Source organism: Callithrix jacchus, chromosome 8 (genome assembly GCF_049354715.1).
Source record: "Callithrix jacchus isolate 240 chromosome 8, calJac240_pri, whole genome shotgun sequence".
NCBI classification, from domain to species: Eukaryota; Metazoa; Chordata; class Mammalia; order Primates; family Cebidae; genus Callithrix; species Callithrix jacchus.
The window spans coordinates 106,402,314-106,426,211 of record NC_133509.1 but is presented as its reverse complement, the minus strand read 5'-3'; the positions used below and the strand labels follow the sequence as shown (position 1 = coordinate 106,426,211).

The 23,898-nt window shown below is 39.0% G+C and overlaps 1 protein-coding gene across 43 annotated transcripts in view; it reads right to left on the bottom strand.

The window, feature by feature from the left end:
- SIPA1L1 (signal induced proliferation associated 1 like 1) overlaps nucleotides 1–23,898 on the bottom strand; it is a 397,653-nt gene that overhangs the window by 206,940 nt on the left and 166,815 nt on the right. For 34 of the 43 annotated variants that reach the window (XM_078335306.1, XM_078335307.1, XM_054240120.2 and 31 more), the window contains one exon: nucleotides 6,012–6,073. The exons of 2 other annotated variants lie outside the window; for them this stretch is intronic. In XM_078335306.1, coding sequence (XP_078191432.1) covers nucleotides 6,012–6,027 — 16 coding nt within the window. In that variant the 5' untranslated portion in view covers nucleotides 6,028–6,073. Of the gene's footprint in view, nucleotides 1–6,011; nucleotides 6,074–7,644; nucleotides 7,754–23,898 lie in introns of all 43 variants that reach the window. 7 more of the 43 variants (XM_078335297.1, XM_078335280.1, XM_078335294.1 and 4 more) reach the window with 1 other exon arrangement.

Here is a 23,898-nt window from a genome sequence, read left to right as displayed (position 1 = left end):
CTCTTTCAAGAGGTGTTTCCCTTTATCCTGTAATAAAATGAATGCAGCTAATAAATACTTGCAGTTTAGAAGACATTAAGTCTAACACACGCCATATATAGGTATTTAAGAGTTTCTAGCTGCCATCACCTCCAGGCAGTCCCTTATTAATCACTGGCATAGAGTTCTCCTGCGCCTTCTTGATGGTGTGCTCTGTGTTCTGTGAGAAGATTATTATTAGCCAATTTTAGTAATGGCCAATTCTGGATGGTAATATTATAGATGGTTTTCATTTTTGTCTTTATGTTTACATGCATTTTCTACTTTTTTTACTAGTATTTGTTTAAGTGATTTTTAACATTTGTTGAGAATAGTGTCTTAAATGAGATTTTTCTCGATGCTCTGAACGAATACAACTGAATGAACATTATTCCAAGTGATCATCAAAATATAATTAAAGGATCAAATCACAGTAGCAATGAATGCTGGACCTTGGCCTAAATCTTTACGATCAACAGACTCTATACACATGCAGATTAGATGAATGTACACTGGCTTACCCATCTTTAAATTAAGATCAATGTGTAGTAACACAATGGGGATACCATCACATTTAGGGAAGGAGCCAAATATTCAGATAGAAATAGAGACAGATGGTCTCTCTGCACACACTGTTTAGTAAACCTTTCCATTTCACAAAGGGGACACCTAACTCTATAGGCCAGACTAATTCTATTCAATTGGTTTGGAAAGGAAATTTTTTTTTAAAAGTGAGGGTGGGAAGCTTTTATCATCAGGGATGACCATTCACAAAACTGGGAAAGCATCTGTTACTAGATGGAATAAGATATAATCATGCATAAAACCCCTTTAGTTATTTTTCTACCCACTAAAAACTCTAGAAGTCTTGGTTAAGGTCTTACAGCACTGCACCCACAAACAAAAGATATTCGCTGCCATAAATAAATAATTTATCCAAGTTAATCCAGAAGCCATAATGTATTGTTAAATTCCCACTAAGGTCAACCTTTCAGGCCCCTCCAATTACATATTGGCTAATGACCCAATTATTTATACAAATGCAAACCAAGGGTAATGAGGTTGTGTGGTTTGTTTTTGGTACTAAGGCATGGTCTCTTGGCTTACAATTGCAAAAAGAGATTAGGGGAAAGGTTAACTGGGTCCTAAGCAAGTTCTGTGACAAACAGGATCAGTTCTTAGATTTTATTTTTTGTAGAGACAGGGTCTCACTATATTGCCCAGGCTGGTCTCAAACTCCTGGCCTCCAAGCAATCCTCCCACCTTGGCCTCCCAAGTACTGGAATTACAGGCACAAATCATGACACTCAGTCAAACTGGCACTCTTTGTAAACACAGCCTAAATCCCTAACATGGAAGTTTTTGTAATTTATATTAGGGAAAAGATCTTCACCTACCCATCTCATGAGGAATTTTATCAAAGGTACTAACTGCTGAAGAACTATTTTACCAATCCGTTTCTTAGAAACTCACTCTAAAGTCTTTCAGTTTAACTCAGCATATGTTCTAACAATAATTTTATAATTTGAATACGTGATTTTCAACAACTCCAAAATGAAAGTGGCAGGGTCTAACAAAAGCAGTGCCCTTTACTGACAAAGACAACCCAGCTCACAAGCATGTTCATGTACAACCACAGACACAAAACGGCAGTTATGCCTACAAAACACAAAATTACACAGTGAGCTGTGGCTTTCTTCTACTTACTGCCAAAGACGCATTCCTGTGAGATGCCTGCTCACATATATGCCAACATGAAAATAAGGGTTTATTCACATATTAAAAAGCCAACTCACATTACAAGTTTGAAAATGTGGCCTTTTTTGCTGCTGAACAAATAAATGTGTGTGTCCTTTATCTCTTTAGAGCAGACGCAGTGCTGGGAGATAAGTGCTGGTAAAGATTCCTAATAAACAATCAGAAAAAAATGAAAAAGGGTCCTCTATCTAGGAAAAGTCTTCATTTTATGTCTACCCCTAAGTGACTTATAATGCCTTCGACTTTAGAATATAATTAAAGTTTTCTTATAAAGTAAATTGAGACAAAGTAAGAAAACTTGTGATTTTTAAAAAATTAATCTAAACACTGTCAACTTACTACTTAGGAAACACACAAAAAATGATTTTTACCCACTTCATTGCCAGGTACCTACAGGTCTCAATAAGTCTACTGACCCATCATTTTGAGAAAGGGAAGAGAGGAGTATCCAACCGTCATTCTAAATACTGAGACACTGATTTGTGAGACTAGTTAGGAGGAAGCAAAACAGATACAATACAAGTTTCCAGGATTTCCTCTGCTGCCATTGCCCTGTAGAGGTTAAGCAGAGGCTGCAGGCAGCAAGACAGGATTGAATGTCTAAGTGGAGCAATACATGGGAGCTAGAAGACAGGCCACACTTCCTACCTTCTCACAAAGGAAAGTAGCATAGGAAGCATGGAGGAAGCTTCTAAAACTGACCCATGAGATCAGAACTGCTTACAAATGACAAGTATTCCAATGCTTTTCACTGTCTCCAGGGAAGAAAATGTACTTTCATGAATATATATGTGTCCTCTATAATACTTTCAAAGAACAAGTTTCCTTTTCTCATTTTCTCAATCACAGAAGAGTAGAAAATCATTTAGTAGCATTCTGGATAATTTGTGCCAATTTACATGATTCATGTATTGCTTTTCCAGACTAAATGGTCTATGGCCAGAAAAGTCAACAAGGGTGCGGAGAGCAAGACCTAATTAGAGATCTGAGTCAGTGTCTAGAAGTTCCCTCAGCCCAGGGGGCCGTTCCCCACAAAGGCAGCAGTTCATCTGGCAGTACAAAAACAAGCCAAGTTTTTGTACCACTTTTCATATATATAATATATTCAAGTCCTTTTGTATGCCTTTAATATATATGCAATATGCAAGTCCTTTCATATAGAAGAAAGAAGATGACTCCATTCACTGAATTGATTTTTCAAAAAAATTTTTCAATAGGCTTTTCCCCTTAAAACCCAACTTTAACACTCAGGTTTTTTAAAAGAGAAAATGCACACAAAACATATTACACAGCAACAAATGCATTCACAAAGTATAAGAACTTCAAACAATTTCAACAAAAGATGTTATTGTTTTCTTTCCTGTAACATGGATATAATATGTACAAAGGGGAAAAAGTCTTTTGAGCTCACTTTTTTCCAAATGTTAAACATTTAAGTAAAAATGGCATCCAGAAAAAAAAAACAGAAATTATGATATTGTTGTAAACTTTTCTCTGATACTTTATCAGTAATTTGGTTCCCAAGTTGAAAGAATTAATGATTTCTGAATGGAACTAACTATTCAGTTTCATGGAGGCAACACCGCAAACAAGAGCAAAGGGTAATATGACTGCTCCAATTAGTAAAGGCATGAGGTTTTTGAATACAAAAGTTAAATGACTTAAAATTCATTTCAGGCCGGCCATGGTGGCTCACGTTTGTAATTCTAGCACTCTTGGGGCTGAGGCGGACAGAAAATACAAAAAATTAACCAGGCTTGGTGGTTCACGCCTATAATTCTAGCTAATTGGGAGGATAACGAGCCCAGGAGGTCAAGACTGCAATGAGCTGAGATTGTACCACTGTACTCCCGCCTGGGCAACAGAGTGAGACCCGTCTCAAAAAAACAAAACAAAACAACAAAAACAAAAGCAAACCAAAAAAGTACATTTCACACAAGAACAAGATGATCCCTAAGCTCATCATATAAAATGATCCCTAAGATCCAATATTGGGTCACAAAAAAAATAAGGGCACAACAAAGATCAAGGAAGCTCCAAGATGACTGAGGTACAGTACTGCTTCAAGGTAGAGCCCGACAGCCAGTTCTTAGGAGTAGATCACTCTTCTATAACTACTGCTACCAGTACAAAGTAACACAGTGACAAACTGACAAATTTAGGGGAAAAAAAGAGGAAGGAAGGAAGGAAGGAAGGAAGGAAGGAAGGAAGGAAGGGAGGGAGGGAGGGAGGGAGGGAGGGAGGGAGGGAAAGAAAGAAAGAAAGAAAGAAAGAAAGAAAGAAAGAAAGAAAGAAAGAAAGAAAGAAAGAAAGAAAGAAAGAAGTAAATTTTGTAGGCATAATGGCAAATTGTCACAATGCAGAAAAATGATGCCAGAAGCATCACTTGGACTACAGGATGAACAGAGCTATTTAAATGAAACAGCAACCAACACACTCAGAAAAGCTCTTTAATGACACAGTTGATCTATCAGTATCCTGCACACTCCACACCTGCACAGGCATAGATAGAGAGTGAACTCAATAGTAATGGTAGGCCAATTACCAGAGAAAAGTGCTTTGTACTAGTAGATAAGATAGAAAGCTATCAGCATGTTGGTTGGTACAAACTCATCAACAATTCAAAATCTAAAACATTCTATCACAGATCACTAGGATGCCTAATAATAGATCTCTTCACAAATGCCTAAGAATAGATTTATACCCTCTTTCAGTGATCCTGCATTTATTCTAAACTCCCTTACGATTTTGAGTAATAAATGCACATAGCACCTACATTTACCCAAGTTAAAAAGCATCTAAAAATCATAAAATGCATATGTGGGAAGAGCACAAACCATAAAGACCAAAACCAGGATAGTGGTTTCATGGGGAAAGAGAAAGGGAACTGCTATTAGGGAGAAATATCCTGGGATTTTTAATGTTCAATGGAATTGGTAAACATTCGATTTCTCTATAGAGTGTTGAGGAGAGGTAAAAAATATATATATGGATTTTGTTTTTCTGCTAATCAAAAGAGAGTTAGGGTAAGGATATTTGTGTTATGCCTTATATGCTTTTTATATTTAAAATATTTCTACTAATTTTTCAAGAACAAAAACAAATAAGAAATTAGAAGAGTATAGACTGTTCTAAGAAAACACAAAGAGCAAGTCTGTACCTACCTATACAAAGGGATGATTTCGCCAGTACCTAAGACCCTTTTTAGCATTCACAGCCCAACTTGGTTGATTAGCAGACAAAACCTTCTGGGGTCGGGGGAGAAAGAGACAATCTAAAAGTGATATATTTTATTCTCATGTCTTTGAATACTAAATCATTACCTGCTAACTGTTAAGACTGAAGAATATGCCAGTCAACACCAACACACTCTGCCAGTTTAATTTAATGGTATTATTTTGCCTTGCTTTGCAATTACTCCCACATTTCCCCAGGGAGAAGCTAATGGATTACTAAAAATAAAACGGAGATTAAGTGAATCACTTAGGCTGTTTTGGCTCCTAACTCAAACTGGCTTAAAAAAAAAGGAAATGTATTGGCTCAAATGCTTGGATGTTAGGGAAAGGGCAAGCTTCAGGACTTGTTTCCTTGTGATTCTGGACTCTGTCCTCCACCCTGTGTGGCTTCTCACACAGTCCAGAAGCCAGAATACTGCAGCTACACCAGATCTCACACCAGCACACAACAACATCCCGAAGAAAAGAGGCAGCTCTGTTCTAACCATGAGAAGCCTTCTGCTAGAAGATCCAGGCAAACCTACACTGGAACCATGCTGGGTAGAATAGGATTACAGGACCATCTTTGAAACCATCACCCTGGCCAGGTAAACTCAGCACTCACTGATGTAGCCAGAGTTCATGAGTCAATCATGGACAAGGCATAAATGAGATTGTTCCTAATCAGGGTGAGCTACAGTCAGTTCCTCAACCCTGTAACATGAGGAATAGATAGGATGAATGATATGGATCCAACCCTAATACTCACTCAGTATTATTTACAGGGAATAGCCTCAGCAATACTGTGTGTACCAGAATGAAATAAATCACTATTAGAGTATATATGTATATAAAGCTATAGATTCAAAAGGCAGATAACAAATGAATTCACTTCTTTGAGAAAAGTCCATTTTTAAAAATTTGTCTCTATGTTTTCATTTCTCTAATCAGAAATTTACACACAGAAAATCAACACTTTGCAAAGCAGGTAGGTCGTATGAAGTATGGCATAGTACTTACTATATTCTTGTGCCATGGCTACCCAAATTGAGACAGCAGCATCCACACCAGTAAGATATAACCTGAAATAAAATTAGGGGGAAAAAACCTGTTAAATATAAAGCTGAAACAAAAAGGGGGGGAAATATAATTTTTTTTTTTGAGACGGAGTCTCATTCTGTCGCCCAGGCTAGAATGCAGTGGCACAATCTCGGCTCACTGCACCCTCTGCCTCCTGGGTTCAAGCGATTCTCTTGCTCAACCTCCTGAGTAGCTGGGACTACAGGCACACGCCACCATGCCCAGCTAACCTATGTATTTTTAGTAGAGACAGAGTTTCATCATGTTGGTTAGGCTGGTCTCAAACTCCTGACCTCAGGCAATCTACCCACCTGAGCTTCCCGAAGGGCTGGGATTACAGACGTGAGCCGCCCACCCGACCAAAATATAGAATTATTAAATAGACCTCAAAAATCATGTAGTCTACTCACTACAAGACACAACTAACCTGTTCAATCCAATGCAATTTAAATCTAGATAAATCAGCTTCAATTTCTAAATTCTTCAACTTGAATATCTGGAGAGATCGTTCTCAGGAGAAAAAAAACTGCAAAACTATGATTCCAGTACTTGACACTGTATCATCTTCCTTATTAAAATCTACGAATATTCAGTGCATCATGGAGTGCCGAACAAACACACCACAGAACCTGAGTTTCTTAAGACCCTGGAATTGCTTGTAATAAATTCAAAAGGGAAAGATAACGGCTGGGTACAATGGTTCATGCCTGTAATCCCAGCACTCTGGGAGGCTGAAGTAGGCAAACCACTTGAGGCAGAGGTTTGAGACCAGCCTGACCAACATGGTAAAAACCCTGTCTCTACTAAAAATACAGAAATTAACCAAGCGTGGTGGCACACGCCTGTAGTCCCAGCTACTCCGGAGGCCAAGGCACGAAAATCTCTTGAACCTGGGAGGTGAAGGGGGCAAGTGAGCCGAGATTATGCTGCTGCACTCCAGTCTATACAACAGAGTGAGACTCTGTCTCAAAAAAAAAAAAAAAAAAGGCGAGGGAGGCGGAATTAAGAACTTTGTCCTTGTCCAAACCCCAGGTCAAATAATTATATAACAAACCACACTTTCAATTAAGAGGGACTGAAAAACATAAAAGTCTAATTAAGCTTTAAGACAATGAAGTCTACAGGCAGTATTATGACAAGGCTGAGGATCACTGTCCATGAACCCACAAATACACTGTCTAACATCACCTTAGTGTGTGTGAGATTCAGCCATGTTGTTGTACTCATTATGGTTAACAAATTTTTCATTTTTAAAGCATTAAAAGAATAAAAGTGGAAGTCCCAAAACAGAAGAAAATATTTGCTATACATGTATCTACCAAAGGACTGATTCAGAACACATAAAGAACTCCTTACAAATTAATACGAGGGCTATACACAGTAGCTCATGTCTGTAATCCCAGCACTTTGGGAGGGTGAGGCAAGTAGATAACTTGAGCTCAGGAGCTTGAGAACAGCCTGGGCAACATAGCAAGACCCAGTCACTACAAAAAAATTTAAAAATAAAAATAAAAAATTCAGTATATTCCTTGGTTTAAAAAATCAAAAATTAGCCAGGCATGGTGGTGTGCACCTATAGTCCCAGGGAAGCTGAAGCAGGTGGATCGCTTGAGCCCAGGAGTCCGAGGCTACAGCGAGCTGTATCCGCATCACCACATACCAGCCAGAGCAAGACTCCATCTCTGGGGGGAAAAAAAAAGAAGAAAAAGACAGGTCACCCAAACAGAATATAAAAATGGCTAATAAGCATATAAAAAGGTGTTCAACTTCATGCATCACCATGGAAATACAAATTAAATTACAATGAGATAAAATTACATAATGATGAAAATGGCTAAAATTTTAAAATCTGACAACACCAAGCCTTGGAATGTGCAGCAGTTCAACTCTCATACAATGGTGAAGGGAATATAAACTGTAAAGCTGTTTGGCAGTATCCAATAAAGCAGAATATAAACACCCTGCAACCCAGCAATTCCACTCCTAGGTAAATGCCTACTGGGAATGTGAATACATAGGTCCCCAAAACACAATAATTTTCCAATAACTATTCATTGTAATAGCCAAAACCCAGTAACAAATTGTGGAATACTAATACAATGGAACACTATACAGCAGGAATCAGGAATTTTTTTTTTCTATAAAGGGCCAAATAGTAAATATCTCAGACTTTGCAGGCCGTAAAGTCTCTGTCACTGTCACATCTGTTTAAACCTGCCTTTGGAGTATAAAAGCAGGCACAGACATTATGGGCTTGGCTAGCTTCCAATAAAACTTTATTTACAAAAACAGCCAGTTTACCAATCTTAGTTTTGCCTGTTACATAGCAATGAAAAAAATGAACCATAACTAAAACAACACTGATAAATCTCACAAACATAATGTTGAAACAAAGAAGCCAGACACATGAAAAAATATATGATTCTGTTTTATAAAGGTCAATAATAGGCAAAACTATGTAAGTCAGAATAATAGTTTCCACTGGGCCGGGCGCGGTGGCTCAAGCCTGTAATCCCAGCACTTTGGGAGGCTGAGGCGGGTGGATCACGAGGTCAAGATATCGAGACCATCCTGGTCAACATGGTGAAACCCCGTCTTTACTAAAAATACCAAAAATTAGCTGGGCATGGTGGTGCGTGCCTGTAATCCCAGCTACTCAGGAGGCTGGGGCAGGAGAATTGCCTGAACCCAGGAGGCGGAGGTTGCGGTGAGCCGAGATCGTGCCATTGCACTCCAGCCTGGGTAACAAGAGCAAAACTCCGTCTCAAAAAAAAAAAAAAAAAAATAGTTTCCACTGAGTGTGGGATGTAGGGGAAAGTAGAGACTGGGAGAAGGAAAAGGGGAGAATTTTTCCCTGATTTGAGTGGTAGTTTCACGGTTATGTTCAATTTGGAAAATTTCATTAAGGTATAAATTCATAATGCACTTATCTTCATTCTAAATAAAAAAGTAAAACACTTTAGTAATTATTATAAAGAATACAGGACACATTACTAAGTAGATGCTCTCTCATAGTGTGCTATACCTGGATATCAAACACTGAAGCAATGCAAGCCTTGTGCCCTCACAAAGCAAGTTTCTGAAGCTCTCCCTTCACCTTTACAGTGTGATGTCTACAATGCAGCTAAACCCTTCTTCCAAATTTCATGTAGGACTTGAGAATGAGCTAGGATTAGATAGCATACACAGGAGTGGCAGTAGGTAAGTGCAATAAAGAGGGAGGAAGAAAAGTAATAGGTGAAGAGACTGGTAGAAATAATGCCCTGCATTTTAGCATAATCTGCTAAGTAAGCAATATAGAATTTAAAAAGTAACAAACAGCTTAGAAACACAATTTGGAAGGTCATTGAACTTGCCTTTTAGATGAAAATAAAGACAATTTAAAAGCTTACTAAGGCTCTTAAAAGACTGATGAAGGGATTTATTTCTGGTACAACAATTTCTTCCAATCTAACAGATTACACAGGCAGGAAGTTTCAACTTTTCAAGTGAAGAAGCAAACCTGGCAATGATACAGTCTTGACTTTCTAAGCCTACGTTTTCACATTATAAGGATTTACGTTCCATTGTATGGGCTTATGTCATTAGCGAAATGAAAAGAGAAGAAATAAAGAAACGATGGTGAAAATAATTGAAATCTAGTCACTGTACTGAATAACAAACAAGTGCAAGAACTGGACTATAGGCTGGGAATGCAAAGACAAAGTCCCCGTCTTAGAGGAGCTCCCAGCATAGAGAAGCTGGCAAGCCTATGTATCAAAAATTTAAATTGTCATAAAAGTCAGCTGGGCTACATGGGAAACCCCATCTCTACAAAAAATACAAAAAATTAGCTAGGCGTGGTACTGTGAGCCTGTAGTCCCAGCTACTCAGGAGGCTGGGGTAAGAGGATAGCTTGAGCCTGGGAGGTTGAGGCTGCAGTGAGCCATGATCATGCCACTTCACTCTAGCCTGGGTGACAGAGTGAGATTATTAAATGCAGGGAGAGTAAGAGGCAAGTGAAAAGAAAGCAAGGAAAGGAAGTCTTCCCATAGAGGTAGGAGTGGAAGTAAGTTTTGAATGATTACAAAGGCAAGGTTAGGAGAAAAGAAGCATCATTCCAGGCAGAGGGAGAGAATGTATGCATGGAGACATGAATTCGTCTGTCACATCTGAGGTATAACGAAAAATCTAAGACAGCCAAAATATGATGTTCAAGGACAAGCTAAAACTGAGATGTGGCCAGGTGCGGTGGCTCATGCATGTAACTCCAGCACTTTGGGAGGCTGAGGCAGGAGGTTACTTGAGCCTAGGAGTTTAGTTGGAGAACAGCCTCGGCAACACAGTTAGACTTTGTCTCTATTTAAAAATAAATAAACAAATAAATAAAACTGAGAAGATGAAGGGGCTTGTCAATCATGTTGACATTTGAATTTTATCTTACAAGCATTATGGAACCATGGGAGTGGTAACTGGGGAATGAAAATGGAATACAAGGACCAGAGGGGAAAGTGGCATATCTCAAAATATATCTTTTTGCATAGTTTTGACATTTGGAACCATGGTAATGTTTCACATAATAAAAATACCAAATAATTAACATCAACCAATATATGAGGGGAACCTAAAGTAAAACATAAACAGTAACAACTCAACTACATTAGGAATATATAACATAACCACATAATCACCCTGAAGGGAATGCAGAAGAACTAACCACTGTGGAAACCAGTATCTTGACTATAGACATTGAGGCTAGAGACAAAATGGAAGGAGAAAGGCTAGAACGAACTCCAGGGTGTTAGATTTGAATCAGAGGTATCACTATGAAATCATGGTTTTTAAAATGTATTTCAATAGGCAGACAGGAACAGACAAATGCAGATATGTGTAAACATACAGATATTCATTTCCTAGCTCTGTCCTCTGAGAGAGCCTAAGGGTAATTACATCTTAATAGCACAATTAGCACCCAGAAGGTGGTTTCTAAACATCATCCTTCAATAAAAAGAACCAGGACTACTTGGAGAGATGTCTGGCTGTAAAAACTGGGACAGGAAAAATACCAGCTGAGCCTGAAATATCTTCTAGTGCCAAAAAGCAAGGAAGTCCTCAAAAAAGATGGGGTCTTGTTAAAAGGAAGTGGGACCAAACTGAAGAGGCCAAATCTGGGACAATTTAGTGGATTATAACCTATAGGATAAAACAAACATCCACAAGTCCATAGCGATAAAAATAAATAAGTGAATGTATAAGTACATGGAAGAGAAGGCCAAGCTCTTTTTTATAGAATTTCAATGGATACATGTAAAAAGAATAATGGAAGTAGAAAAACCACCATTTGACAAACACCACAGATTAAAGGAAATAAGGAAACATAACAACTAAATGTAATGTTTGATCCTGGATTGGGACACAGTCCAGACAAAAGACATTATTGGAATAGCTGACAAAAGCAAATGCAATGTAGAGATTAGTTAATAGTGTCCTATCAATGTTAATTACCTGATTTTGATAATTTTACTGTAGTTATATAAGATATTGACATTTGGGGAAGGTAGACAAATGGTAGATGAAAGTTGTTTGATACATCTTTTTTTTTTTAATTCTGAGATTGTGTCAAAATGAAAAGCGAAAAAAGAAAAATATGGACAGCCAAGAGATTCTGAGTCATAACCTTCATCTAAAGTCTAGTTTCAAGCTTTTTTCTCTCTATGCCAAATATTAAAGCTGACAAAGTGTGATATTTACAAAAAAACATATATGCACATATGTATCAATGACAAGTTAGAAAACATGAGCAAATAAGGGACTGTAAATAACCAAACAGTATGGAAAAAGAACCAACCAAACAGTAGAGAAATTTAAAACGTGATAACTGAACTTTATAATGCAAACCTTAAAAAGAAAGATTAAGGCCAGGTACGGTGACAGTAGAGAAATTTAAAACGTGATAACTGAACTTTATAATGCAAACCTTAAAAAGAAAGATTAAGGCCAGGTACGGTGACTCACACCTGTAATCGCAGCACTTTGGGAGGTTGAGGCAGGTGGATCACCTGAGGTCAGGAGTTTAAGACTAGCTTGGTGAAATCTCACCTCTACTAAAAATACAAAAATTAGCTAGGTGTGGTGGTGGGAGTCTGCAATCCCATCTACTCAGGGGGCTGAGGCAAGAGACTCGCTTACACTCGAGAGGCGGAGGTTGCAGTGAGCCGAGATCGTGCCACTGCACTCCAGCCTGGGCAGCAAAGCAAGAAGAGAGATTAAGAAGCATAGATGACAGAGTGAATAGACCTAACATTTGCCTAAAGGAGTGCAACTTGAGCATTCCAAATTGGAAAATCTGAAATCTGAAATGGTCCAAACTTTGAAACTTTTTGAGTACTGACACAACACATGATGCTCAAAGGAAATGTTCACTAGAGTATTTCAGGTTTTCAGATTTTCTGACAGGGATGCTCAACTGCAAAGTATAGCAAAAATATTCCAAAATCTGAAAAAAAATAACCTAAATCTAAAACACTTCTGGTCTCAAGCATTTCAGATCAAGGATACTCAAACTGTACTAGATGAAGATAATGGAGAAACCCTCTGGTACAAATGATGCCAATCTTTGAATCCAGACAGGCCGGCAAACAAGAAGCAAGTAAAAAATCAATACCAAGAGACATAAGAGGAAAACTACAGGCCACTAAATAAAAAGCAATCTTAAAAGTAGTAGAAAGAAAAGAAAATCGCCTACAAATGTATACCAATTAAGGTGATGGCTTATTTCCCAACAGCAACAATGGAAGCCACGAAAGAGAAAGAACTATTATTTTCAATAAACTAAGAGAACTATCAACCAGAATTACATAGCTAGGGACAACTCCTTCTGGAACAATAAACATTTTCAGGCAACCAAAACCAAGATTTTACCACCAATAGACACATTTTTGCATAGCAGAAAAATGATCCCAGATGACAGACCTAAAAGGCAGATGAAGGGTGATACCACACAAAAGATGCCACCCAAATAAAGGGCTAACAGTCAGATGAAAGATGACTGACCCCATTCGTCATCAGAAATAAATCACAAGGTGGTGCCACTACATACCCACTGGAACGGCTGAAATTAAAACCATGTCACTAAGAATGTGGAGCAAATGAGACTCTCTTATACCTTTGGTAGCAGGATTAACTGATATGGCTCCTTTGGAAAATTGGCAGCATCTATTAAAGTTGAACAAATGAATATGCTATAACTCAGCAATTTCACACCTAGGTAGACAGGCAGCATAAATGGACAGATATTTGTAGCAAACGATACTAATGGGTTCAACATATGCTACTCCAAAATATGGCATTCTTAGCATTTGAGAAAACCACAGAAGCAACCTTCTCCTGTCCTTCTACTATGAAGTAGGCCATAAAAGAATTCTCTAGCCTTCCTTCAAAGTAGGTCATAAGACCTTCATTCCATAGGCACCCTCCTTACACCTACAGGAAAGGAATGCCCTTATCTCTGAAGACACAGGGACATGGAGCAGTTGGACAAATATGCCTAGTTTATTATGACTACATACCCGCTTTGTTCAATCATCCTTCTGCACAACTGCCTCATCATCATCAAATTTAGCATAAAGACACAGAGATGTCCCTGCTTCTTTGGGTCTTCATTCCTGAAGACTCCTGTGTCACGTAAAATTTATATTAATAAATTTGTATGCTTCTCTCTTGTTAATCTGTCTTTTGTCCTAGGATGTCAGCCATGTACCTAGCCATTGGTAAGAAAAAGAAATCTTTCTCCCCTACAGCATAAACAAGGATGTTCATAGCAATGCAATTCCTAACAGCCAAAAACACTGCAGTGTACATCCACAACAGAAAGAAAAAATAGGCTGGGCACAGTGGCTCATACCTGTAATCCCAGCACTTTGGGAGGCTGAGGTAGGCAGACTGCATGAGTCCAGGAGTTCGAGACCAGCCTGGGCAACATGGTGAATCCCCATCACTACAAAAAATTTTAAAAATTAGCAAAACATTCCTGTAGTCCCAGCTACTCAGGGGGCTGAGGTGGGAGGATCACCTGAGCCTGGGAGATGGAGGTTGCAGTGAGCTGAGACTGCACCACTGCACTCTGGCCTAGGTAAGAGAAAGAGGCAAAGAAAGAAAGGAAAGAAAGGAAAGAGAGAGAGAGAGAGAGAGAGAAAGAAAAAGAAAGAAAGAAAGAAAGAAAGAAAGAAAGAAAGAAAGAAAGAAAGAAAGAAAGGAAAAGAAAGAAAAGAAAGAAAGAAAGAAAGAAAGAAAGAAAGAAAGAAAGAAAGAAAGAAAGAAAGAAAGAGAAAGGAAGGAAGGAAGGAAGGAAGGAAGGAAGGAAGGAAGGAATGAATAATTGAGGAGTTCCATATAACAGAATACTATAACAATAAAAGTAATAAAATATTGCTACCTGCAACATGAATCATCATGAATGTAATGCTGAAAGAAAAAGAAAAAAGCCATATACAAAAGTATATACTACCTAATTCCATTTACATAAAGTTCAATGCCAGGCAAAACTAATCACTGCTATAACTAGCAGGAGTCCCATCAGGGGCTTCTAGAAATGACACTTCATTTTCTTGATCTCAGGGCTGGTTTCTTGGATCAGTCCAATTTTTGAAATTCATTGACCTATCCACTTAAGATCTGTGTTCTTTCTGTGTGCATATCATACTTCAAAATAACACTTATTTAAAAATAGAATAAATAATAAGCGAAAACACTAGCAAGAATGATGTTCTTTTTGATTAACTGATTAAGGTGGTATCTGCCAGGCTTCCACCACTGTAGAGTTACTTATTCTTTCCCCCTTTGTAATTAGTATTTCATAGAAAGGTAATCTAAAACTATAGAAACATCTGGTTCCTGATCAAGCTTTCAATTAATGCATTTTTTTTTTTTTTGAGACAGAGTCTTGTTCTGTCTCCAGGCTGGAGTGCAGTGGTGCAATCTCTGCTCACGGCAACCTTCACCTCCCGAGTAGCTGTAACTACAAGCAGGCACCACTACACCCAGCTAATTTTTGTATTTTTTAGTAGAGACAGGGTTTCACCATGTTGGCCAAGATGGTCTCGATCTCTTGACCCTATGATCCACCTGCCTCGGCCTCCCAAAGTGCTGGGATTATAGGCATGAGCCACCCCACCCAGCTTCTGCATTTCATTATTTAAAAAAAAAAATTTATTTTTTATTTTTTTTATTTTTTTATTTTTTTGAGAAAGGGTCTTGCTCTCTCACCCAAGCTTGAGTGCAGTGGTGCAATCACAGTTCACTGCAGCCTTGATCTCCTGGGCTCAAGCAATCCTCCTGTCTGCAGTCGCTAAAACTATAGGTATATGCCACCACACCTGGCTAATCATTTATTCATTCTTACATTTATGTTATTCATTAATTTATTAAGTGGGTTATAATCTATTATTATTATTGTTTACTATAATTAATTACTACTATAATCAATCAATCCATTTTTTTTTTCTTAAGAGACTAGGTCTCACTCTGTCACCCAGGCTGGAGTGCAGTGGTATGATCATAATTCACTCAAACTCCTGGGCTCAAGAAATAATCCTGTCTCAGTCTCCTGAGTAGCTGGGACTACAGGTGTGTGATATCATATCTGGCTACTTTTTATTTAATTCACTTATTTAGAGACAGGGTTTCAGTATGTTGCCCAGGCTGGTCTCAAACTGCTAGCCTCACACAATTTTCCAGCCTTAACCTCCCAAGTAGCTGGGATTAAAAGCGTGAGCCACTGTATCTGGCAATTGCTACCACTATTTATTTGGTAGCACAACCTTCCCAGATTTGGCCAGTGGAAACCCCTTTAAGATGGCTTCTAGGTCATTTTGACAATACCAGATCATTTTTTTTAATCATTTCCTCATTTTCTGAAACTACATGTTTCAGTCTCATTTCTCCATGGAGTACTGGTTCCTTTATTAGAGAACTGTATTTAGAAATCAAGATTCGGATGCCAGATAAGTTCACTGTTATTGGGAGATACTTCCAGGCACTGTCAATGAGCAGTGCTAGGGAATATAAATGCATATGTCTTACACATCTACATCCATAGGATTTTATTGGGAGGTTTTTTTTTTTTTTTTTTAAGGTAGGGTCTTACTCTGTTGCCCAGGCTGCAGTGCAGTGTGATCACAGCTCACTACTGCAGCATGAACCTCCTGATACTCTCACCACAGCCTCCCAAGCAGCTGGGACTACAGGTGCACGCCACCACAACTGGGTAATTTTTCTAGATTTTGTAGGGATGGGGTGATACGGTTTGGCTGTGTCCCCACCTAAATCTCAAGTTGAATTGTATCTCCCAGAATTCCAAGTTATGGGAGGGACCCAGGGGAAGGTAACTGAATCATAGGGACCTGTCTTTCCCAAGGTATTCTCATAATAGTAAATAAGTCTCATGAGATCTGATGGGCTTGTCAGGGGTTTCTGTTTTTGCTTCTTCCTCATTTTCTCTTGCCACCACCATTTAAGAAGTACCTTTTGTCTCCTGCCATCATTCTGAGGCCTCCCCAGCCATGTGAAACTGTAACTCCAATTAAACCTCTTTTTTTCCCCCAGTCTTGGATATGTCATCAGCAGCATAAAAATGAACTAATACACAGTGTTTTGCTATGTTGCCCAGGCTGGTGCCAAACTCCTGGGCTCAAGCAATCTGCCTGCCTCAGCCTCCCAAAGTGCTGGGATTACAAGCGTGAACCACTACATCCAGCAGGATACTTTTTTTTTTTAAACTCAACAAATTCCAATCAATGGTGCCAATACTAGTAACAAAAAGCAGAGAAAAAGAAAAAACTTGACGAGCTGACTGTATATGAAGTTCACATGAAAAATCAAAAGCCCAAGAAGAATCAAGATACTACACATGAACACAACACTAATGAGAAGATCTGCCATACAAACTATTAATTATAACACAGTAAGACTTTCAGAATAATGGAGAAAGACTGAATTATTTAATAATGGTACTTGTAAACATGTTTATGCATGTGGAGGGAAATTATATTAAATTCCTGTTCTACTCTACATATAAAAATAAACTTATTAAAGACTTGCATGTAAAAAATAAAATACAAAACTTCTTTTTTTTTTTTTTTTAGATGGTCTCCCTTTATTTTCCAGGCTGGAGTACAGTGGTGTGATCTTGACTCACTGCAACCTCCACCTCCCAAGCTCAAGTAATACTCCCACCTCAGCCTCCCAAGTAGCTGGGACTACAGGTGTGAGCCATCACACACGGCTAATTTTTGTATTTTTTGTAAAAATGAGGTTTCACCATGTTGCCCAGGCTGGTCTCCAACTCCTGAGCTCAAGCGATTCAGCCGCCTCAGCCTCCCAAAGTGCTGGGATTACAGGCCTGAGCCACTATGTCTGGCCAACCACTGTACCTGGTCTCATTCTACATTAAAATAAAAACTTCTGTTCATTAAAGGATACCATCAAGAAAATAAAAAGATAAGTCACAAATTAGAAATCATATCATCAACGAAATGTAAGCATCTAGAATGTATAACTCTTATAAATGTGTAAGACACAATCCAAGAGAAAAATAGATAAAAGTTAGAAAAGAAAACATAAAAAGTCCTTAAATACAAAAAATGATGCTCAGTTTCCTTCCTTAGTAATTAGGAAAACATAAATTGAAAGCTCCTTTACACATCTACTAGCTTCACTAAATTTAAAAAATCAAACAATGTCAAGAATGTGGCAAAGATGTGAGGCAATGGAAACATTCAGATGCTCTGGTGGGAATGTACATTGTTACAATCACTTGGAAAGACAGTCAAGATGTTAGGTAGACAGATGGTATGGCATATCCTACCACCCAGCAATTTCACTCTTAAATGTATGTTCACTGAGAGACGTGTTGCCCAGAGACACATAAAATTGTTCATAACCACAGAAAACTGCAAACAACTCAAATTCCAACGGTAAAATAAGAAAACAGAATGTGGTTTTGTTTGTAGGAAAATCAGTGAACTATGATGTTAAATGCATCAAATAGAAAAACTCAAGGAGACAATGTCCCTTAGTATTTCTGCAGAAAGAAATTTGTAATAAACCAAAAAAAAGTTTTTTTAAATTACATTACGAACTTACTTTATGCTGGGTCAATATCACTTAATAGTCATTAAAACCTTCCCAAAAGTTTTGTACTAGGTATTTTAGATGTTTCCAAGACATATACAATTAAGTCCACCAAGATTTAATGACGTGGTCCCCCAGTTTTGAAAATGATAGTGAATTAACGGCACACACTAAACAAAATAAAACAAAACCATAGATGTTATTTTTATTTATAAAAGGTACTTACATTCCCAAAGTTCAATTAAAACACTTCAGAAAGCACCATTCACATTCGGCTAGCCTCTGTATTTTTAGTAGAGATGTGGTTTTGCCATGTTGGCCAGACTGGTCTTGAGCTCCTGACCTCAAGTGATCCACCCTTCTCGGCCTCCCAAAGTACTGGGATTACAGGCATGAGCTACCACACCCAGCCAAAAAAGGGTATTTAAAAAAAATTAAGTCTCACATTTATAATTCCAACTATTTGGGAGGCTCAGGCAGGAGGACTGCTTTAGCCCAGGCTGGGCAATACAGGGAGACCTAATCTCTACAAAAAATTTAAAAATCAGCCAAACATGGTATCATATTCCTGTAGTCCCAGCTACTCAGGAGGCTGAGGTGGGAGGATTACTTGGGTCCAGGAGGTCAAGGCTGCAGTGAGCTTTGATGATGTCACTGCACTCCAGCCTGGGCAATAGTGCAAGATGCTGTCTCAATACCCACAACAACAAAGTTAAAACCAAAAATCCTGCTATTTTATTAGTTAGCTAGAGGGACACATGAGATAGGCTCAGACCAAGTAGACTATGAATTTGTTTAAATATTATTTAAGAACAGCATAATTCCAGCCAAAAAAATTAAACCCTTCAAATCAATATAACTGGATTGTAAAACAAAACCAACAGCCACCTTGCATGAGCAGAATGCTTAGAGTTCCATGCATGATGCCTCTGATTTCAATCAGCACTGGTGTCACATTGCCAAGATGGTCTGACCCAAGTTAGTGAGGTGCACTTACAGGCCTAGTAACCACCCTTAAAGCAAAGCATTCTTTATACCACTTAAAGTTAACATATTTTAACAGTTTGAAAACATCATAAAGTATATAGTTAAATTTGGCATCAAAGATAACTATCTACTTTTCTTGGGTTTAAATGTTATATAATAGGCCAGACACGGTGGCTCACGCCTGTAATCCCAGCACTTTGGGAGGCCAAGGCAGGTGAATCACTTCAGGTCAGGAGCTCAAGACTGCCTGGCTCACATGGCAAAACCCTGTCTATACTAAACAAAAAAAAAAAAATTAGCCGGGCACAGTGGCATGTGCATGTAATACAAGTTACTTGGGAGGCTGAGACAGGAGAATGGCTTGAATCCAGGAGGTGGAGGTTGCTGAGATCGTGCCACTGAACTAGAGCCTTGGCAACACAGTAAGATTCCATCTCAAAAAAAGCAATGTTATATAATAATGTTCAGAATTTAGAATATTAGGGACCATATTTTATATGGGTGACAGTATGTACAAAATCTTTAAAACAGATGGTAAGTTACATAGAGACATCAAGTGACAGTTCTAGCTGATTCAGCTCTAATTCACTGTTTACTTTCTAACAGCACTATTTCAAAAGGAGCAATTCCATAGCCCATAGAAGAGATTTTCATTTTAAGTAGAGGTGACACCTTTACTTATGTAAGAAGCAATTATACAGGTTAACAGAAGAAATGAATTCCTACAGAATACACTAGAGATATGTTTCAGCAAACCATTAGTTTTCATTCTCAAGGGTATGTACTAAGTGTATCAGCTTAACAATCATTGAATTTATTAAGCCATAATTTTGCTACATGAATTCTCCATTCTCTCCTTCAGAGCACTCTGAATAAATCAGAAAGCAATGTTTGCTTTCCTCTCTACAGTAACAAACTGTGTATTTGGCCTGAATTCTAAATAATCAGGTTCTTTATAAAATTTTTGGAATTTAGCCAATATACAGATCTTTTCACTAAACATAAGCATGAAGGAAATAGGCTCAAATCATAACTTTCATATTTAACTACTCAAAATGGGGGAAGACAGCCTCCTCTGACAAGTAGGATAAACATGCACAGAACTCCCCATCACCATACATGCTCTCCTATCACTACAAACAGAATTGTTTTTGAGAACTTGAGGCACAAACATTCACTGGATGTTTGTTGGTATCAGTATCCATAGTCTAAAATCTACTGATGTAATACTTAGCACACAGTGTCTTTTATACTGATTAAGAGCACACTAGGTGTGATGGTTAGTTTTACATGTAATGTGGAGAGTCTACAGCACTGTTATTTAATAGAACACTAATCTAGGTGTTGCTGTGAAAGTATTCTGTAGAGGGGGCTAATGTCTACTATCAATTGCTTTAAGTAAAGAAGATTATCCTCCACAGTGTGGGTGGGCCTCATCCAGTCAGGTGAAAGTATCAGAGGGGTCAGTTAGTCAGACGTATGCAGGGCAGGAGTGGGCCCCCACACCCACCAGGAAGTTAGGCAACCATCAGGTGGTGGTCTGGCAGTTGTCACACTGCCTCACTAAAATAATAATATATAGGTCATAGGCAGCACCAGGGAAAGGAAGTCTCTCTACAGACAGGAAACACCTGAATCTGGTATCAGCTGCTTCCTAGTAAGTTCTCAAGGGTTGGGGGAATAACCACAAGCATGCACATTAAGAGGCAAAATGGCAGAGGATGACCGTCCAGGGACATTCTGCTGGTAAGGGAAGTGCAACTTCAGTAAACACACTGCACATGCTCCCCTCCCAAGTACTAACAGGCCACTGTGCATACAGATGACCCACCCCAAGGGAAGAATTGGGGGAGAACAGACACCAGACCCTGGATATATAAAACCCCAAGTCAAAAGGTCAAACCCTGCACTTGTCCTTTAAGTTGCCCTTATATCTCTGCAGATGCTGGGCCGCTTCCAATTGTACTTTCCTTCCTTGTGTTCCTGCTCTAAAACTTGCCTGGGTATCTTCTTCTGCCTTATGCCCCTCAGCAAAATTCTTTCTTCTGAGGAGGCAAGAATTGAGGTTGCTGCAGACCTGCATGGATTCACAACCGGTAACAAAAAGCCTTAAGAGCAACAGCGGAGGACTGACTCCCAAGGAAGAAATTCTGCAACATCACCGCAGCATCATCTGCCTGAGTTTCTAGTCTGCCCTACAGATTTCTGACTTGCCATCCCCAACTGAGTAAGCCAATTTCTTTCTTAAAATAAGTCAGTCAGGCCAGTCTCAGAGGCTTACTCTTGTAACCCCTGTCTTTTGGGAAGCCTGAGTGGATCACCAGAGCTCAGGTGTTTGAGACCAACCTAGGAACACAGCAAGACCCCATTTCTATAGAAAAATTTAAAAATTACCTAGGCACAATGGTACGTGCCTTTAGTCCCAGCTACTTGGGAGGCTGAGTCAAGAGAATGAATCCCTTGATCCCAGGAGTTTGACGTTACAGTGAGCTATGACTGCACCATTGCACTCAAAACAGGCAACAGAATAAGACCTTACCCCTAAAACAAAACAAAAATCCCTCAATATCAATTTCAGTGTCTGTCTTTACACATATAAATATATTTGTATTTATAAACACACACACTCTGGAGAACCTTGACTGATACACTAGGTAAAAAGAAACACTATGTTTCCTCTACATACCACCAACAAATTCCAACATCAAATCATCAACTAGGGTATGGGGAGTTCCACAACAACCAAGTGTCCAATTCTTGGCAGACACCAAGACACCAACCAGATGTCTTACAGTTCAATTCTATGGTGACACTGTCTACCTGTAGTTAGTTACTGATGAAGAATGCCAAACTCTGTAAAATACTTGAAAAGATTTATTCTGAAACAAATATGAGTGACTACGACCTGAGGCACAGTTTCAAGAGGTCTCGAGAATATGTGCCCAAGGTTGGGTTTCGGCTTAATTTTAGGGAGACATGAGACATCAATGATAGACGTGAGGTATACACATTGGTTCTATCTGGAAAGGTGGAACTTTAAGGGGCAGCAGGAGGTGGGTCTCAGGTGAATTCAAAGTCTGATTGGCAATTGGTTGAAGGAGTTATTAACTAAAGACCTGGAATAAATAGAAAGGAGTGTTTGGGTTAAGATAAGGGGCTGTGGAGAAAAAGGTTCTTAACTCATAGATGAAGTCTCACAGGTGACTGCCCAGAGAGACAACAGATGGTCAGACCTTTAAAAGGTGCTAGACTCTCAGCTAATGACTTCAGGATTGGGAGGGCCTGGAAGGGGAAAGATCTAGTTAACAGAGATTCTTTATAGACGCACATTCCCATCCCACCCCCACCACACACACACAAGACAGCTTTGCAGGGCCACTTCAAAATATGGCAAAGAACATACTTTAAGGTAAAATATTTTCATTTCCTCATTTCCTATGACATTATGCCAGAGTCAGGCTGGTTAAGTAAAACTCAGCTGATGAGATTTTATGGTTTATAAAGAGTGACTCCCCAGATCCCTGTAGGAATTTGGGCAAGAGACAAAAAGGTCAGAGTTTAGTCCTCATAGCTCAGACCCCACAAGGATGCTCCTACTTCAGATGATAATCGCCAAGTCCAGGCCTCAGGTATTTTTACCTACAGAAAATAAACTGCATGGGAGGTGGGAAGGGAGTTTCTCCTGACCCTCTCCTTGAGTTCAAGAATTTCCTAGGACTCACAAACTCCAGAAAACAGGTACTTATATTCACCAGTAAGTCATACAAGGAAAAAGGCACTTTAATTCAATTCACCTGGGGAAGAAAGGCATTCCTTGTTTACTGAAAGACCATATATAATGACTTAAATAATGCCCAACTAAAATAAAAGAGGATCATGGGAAGCGTATTACACTCTCCATATGAAAAACATTTTGGGGGAAGACAAGGGAACATTAGTTCAAGAGAGCTAGAAGAAAATCAGGCAAAGTGAAAAAAAATGCCATACCTGAGCTGAGCTGCCAAGGCACATACTCATTCACCCAACCATTTTAAGCTAATAATTTTTCAGGACTATGTTCCCAGGTGTTTTACTTTGACTGCCTCATCTGATTGGTTCATACCAACATTAAGTGGCACATACTGTTATTATCCATAATTCTCAGGAGGGATGGAGGAGCTAAAGACATAATTCACACAAGGTGACACAGCTATGAAGTGGTACTGGTTCCCAAATATGAACCTAGGCCTTGATTTGAGTTACTAAGCTACGTGCAACCATGGCAATATTTCCCTGGAAAAACAACAGGGCAAAAACATTCTATGCCAGATAATCTTATGAGCAATGTCACAGATATATTAAAAGTAAATGGTATATCATGTTTGAGATTTGTACATAAAGAAAGGGGAGTACGCTGGGCACGGTGGCTCACGCTTGTAATCCCAGCACTTTGGGAGGCCAAGGTGGATGGATCACCTGAGGTCAGGAGTTCAAGACCGGCTTGGCCAGCATCATTAAACCCCATCTCTACTAAAAATACATTGGCTGTGGTGGCAGGTGTCTGTTACCCAGCTACTCAGGAGGCTGAGGCTGGAGAACTGCTTGAACCTGGGGGGTGGAGGCTGCAGTTAGCCATGATCGTGCCACTGCACTCCAGCCTGAGCAACAAATGGGAGGGAGGTATGGGAGAGAGGTAAGGGAGGGAAGAAAGGAAGGAAGGTCCGTATGGACCAGAAGATTCCCAGTGGAGGAG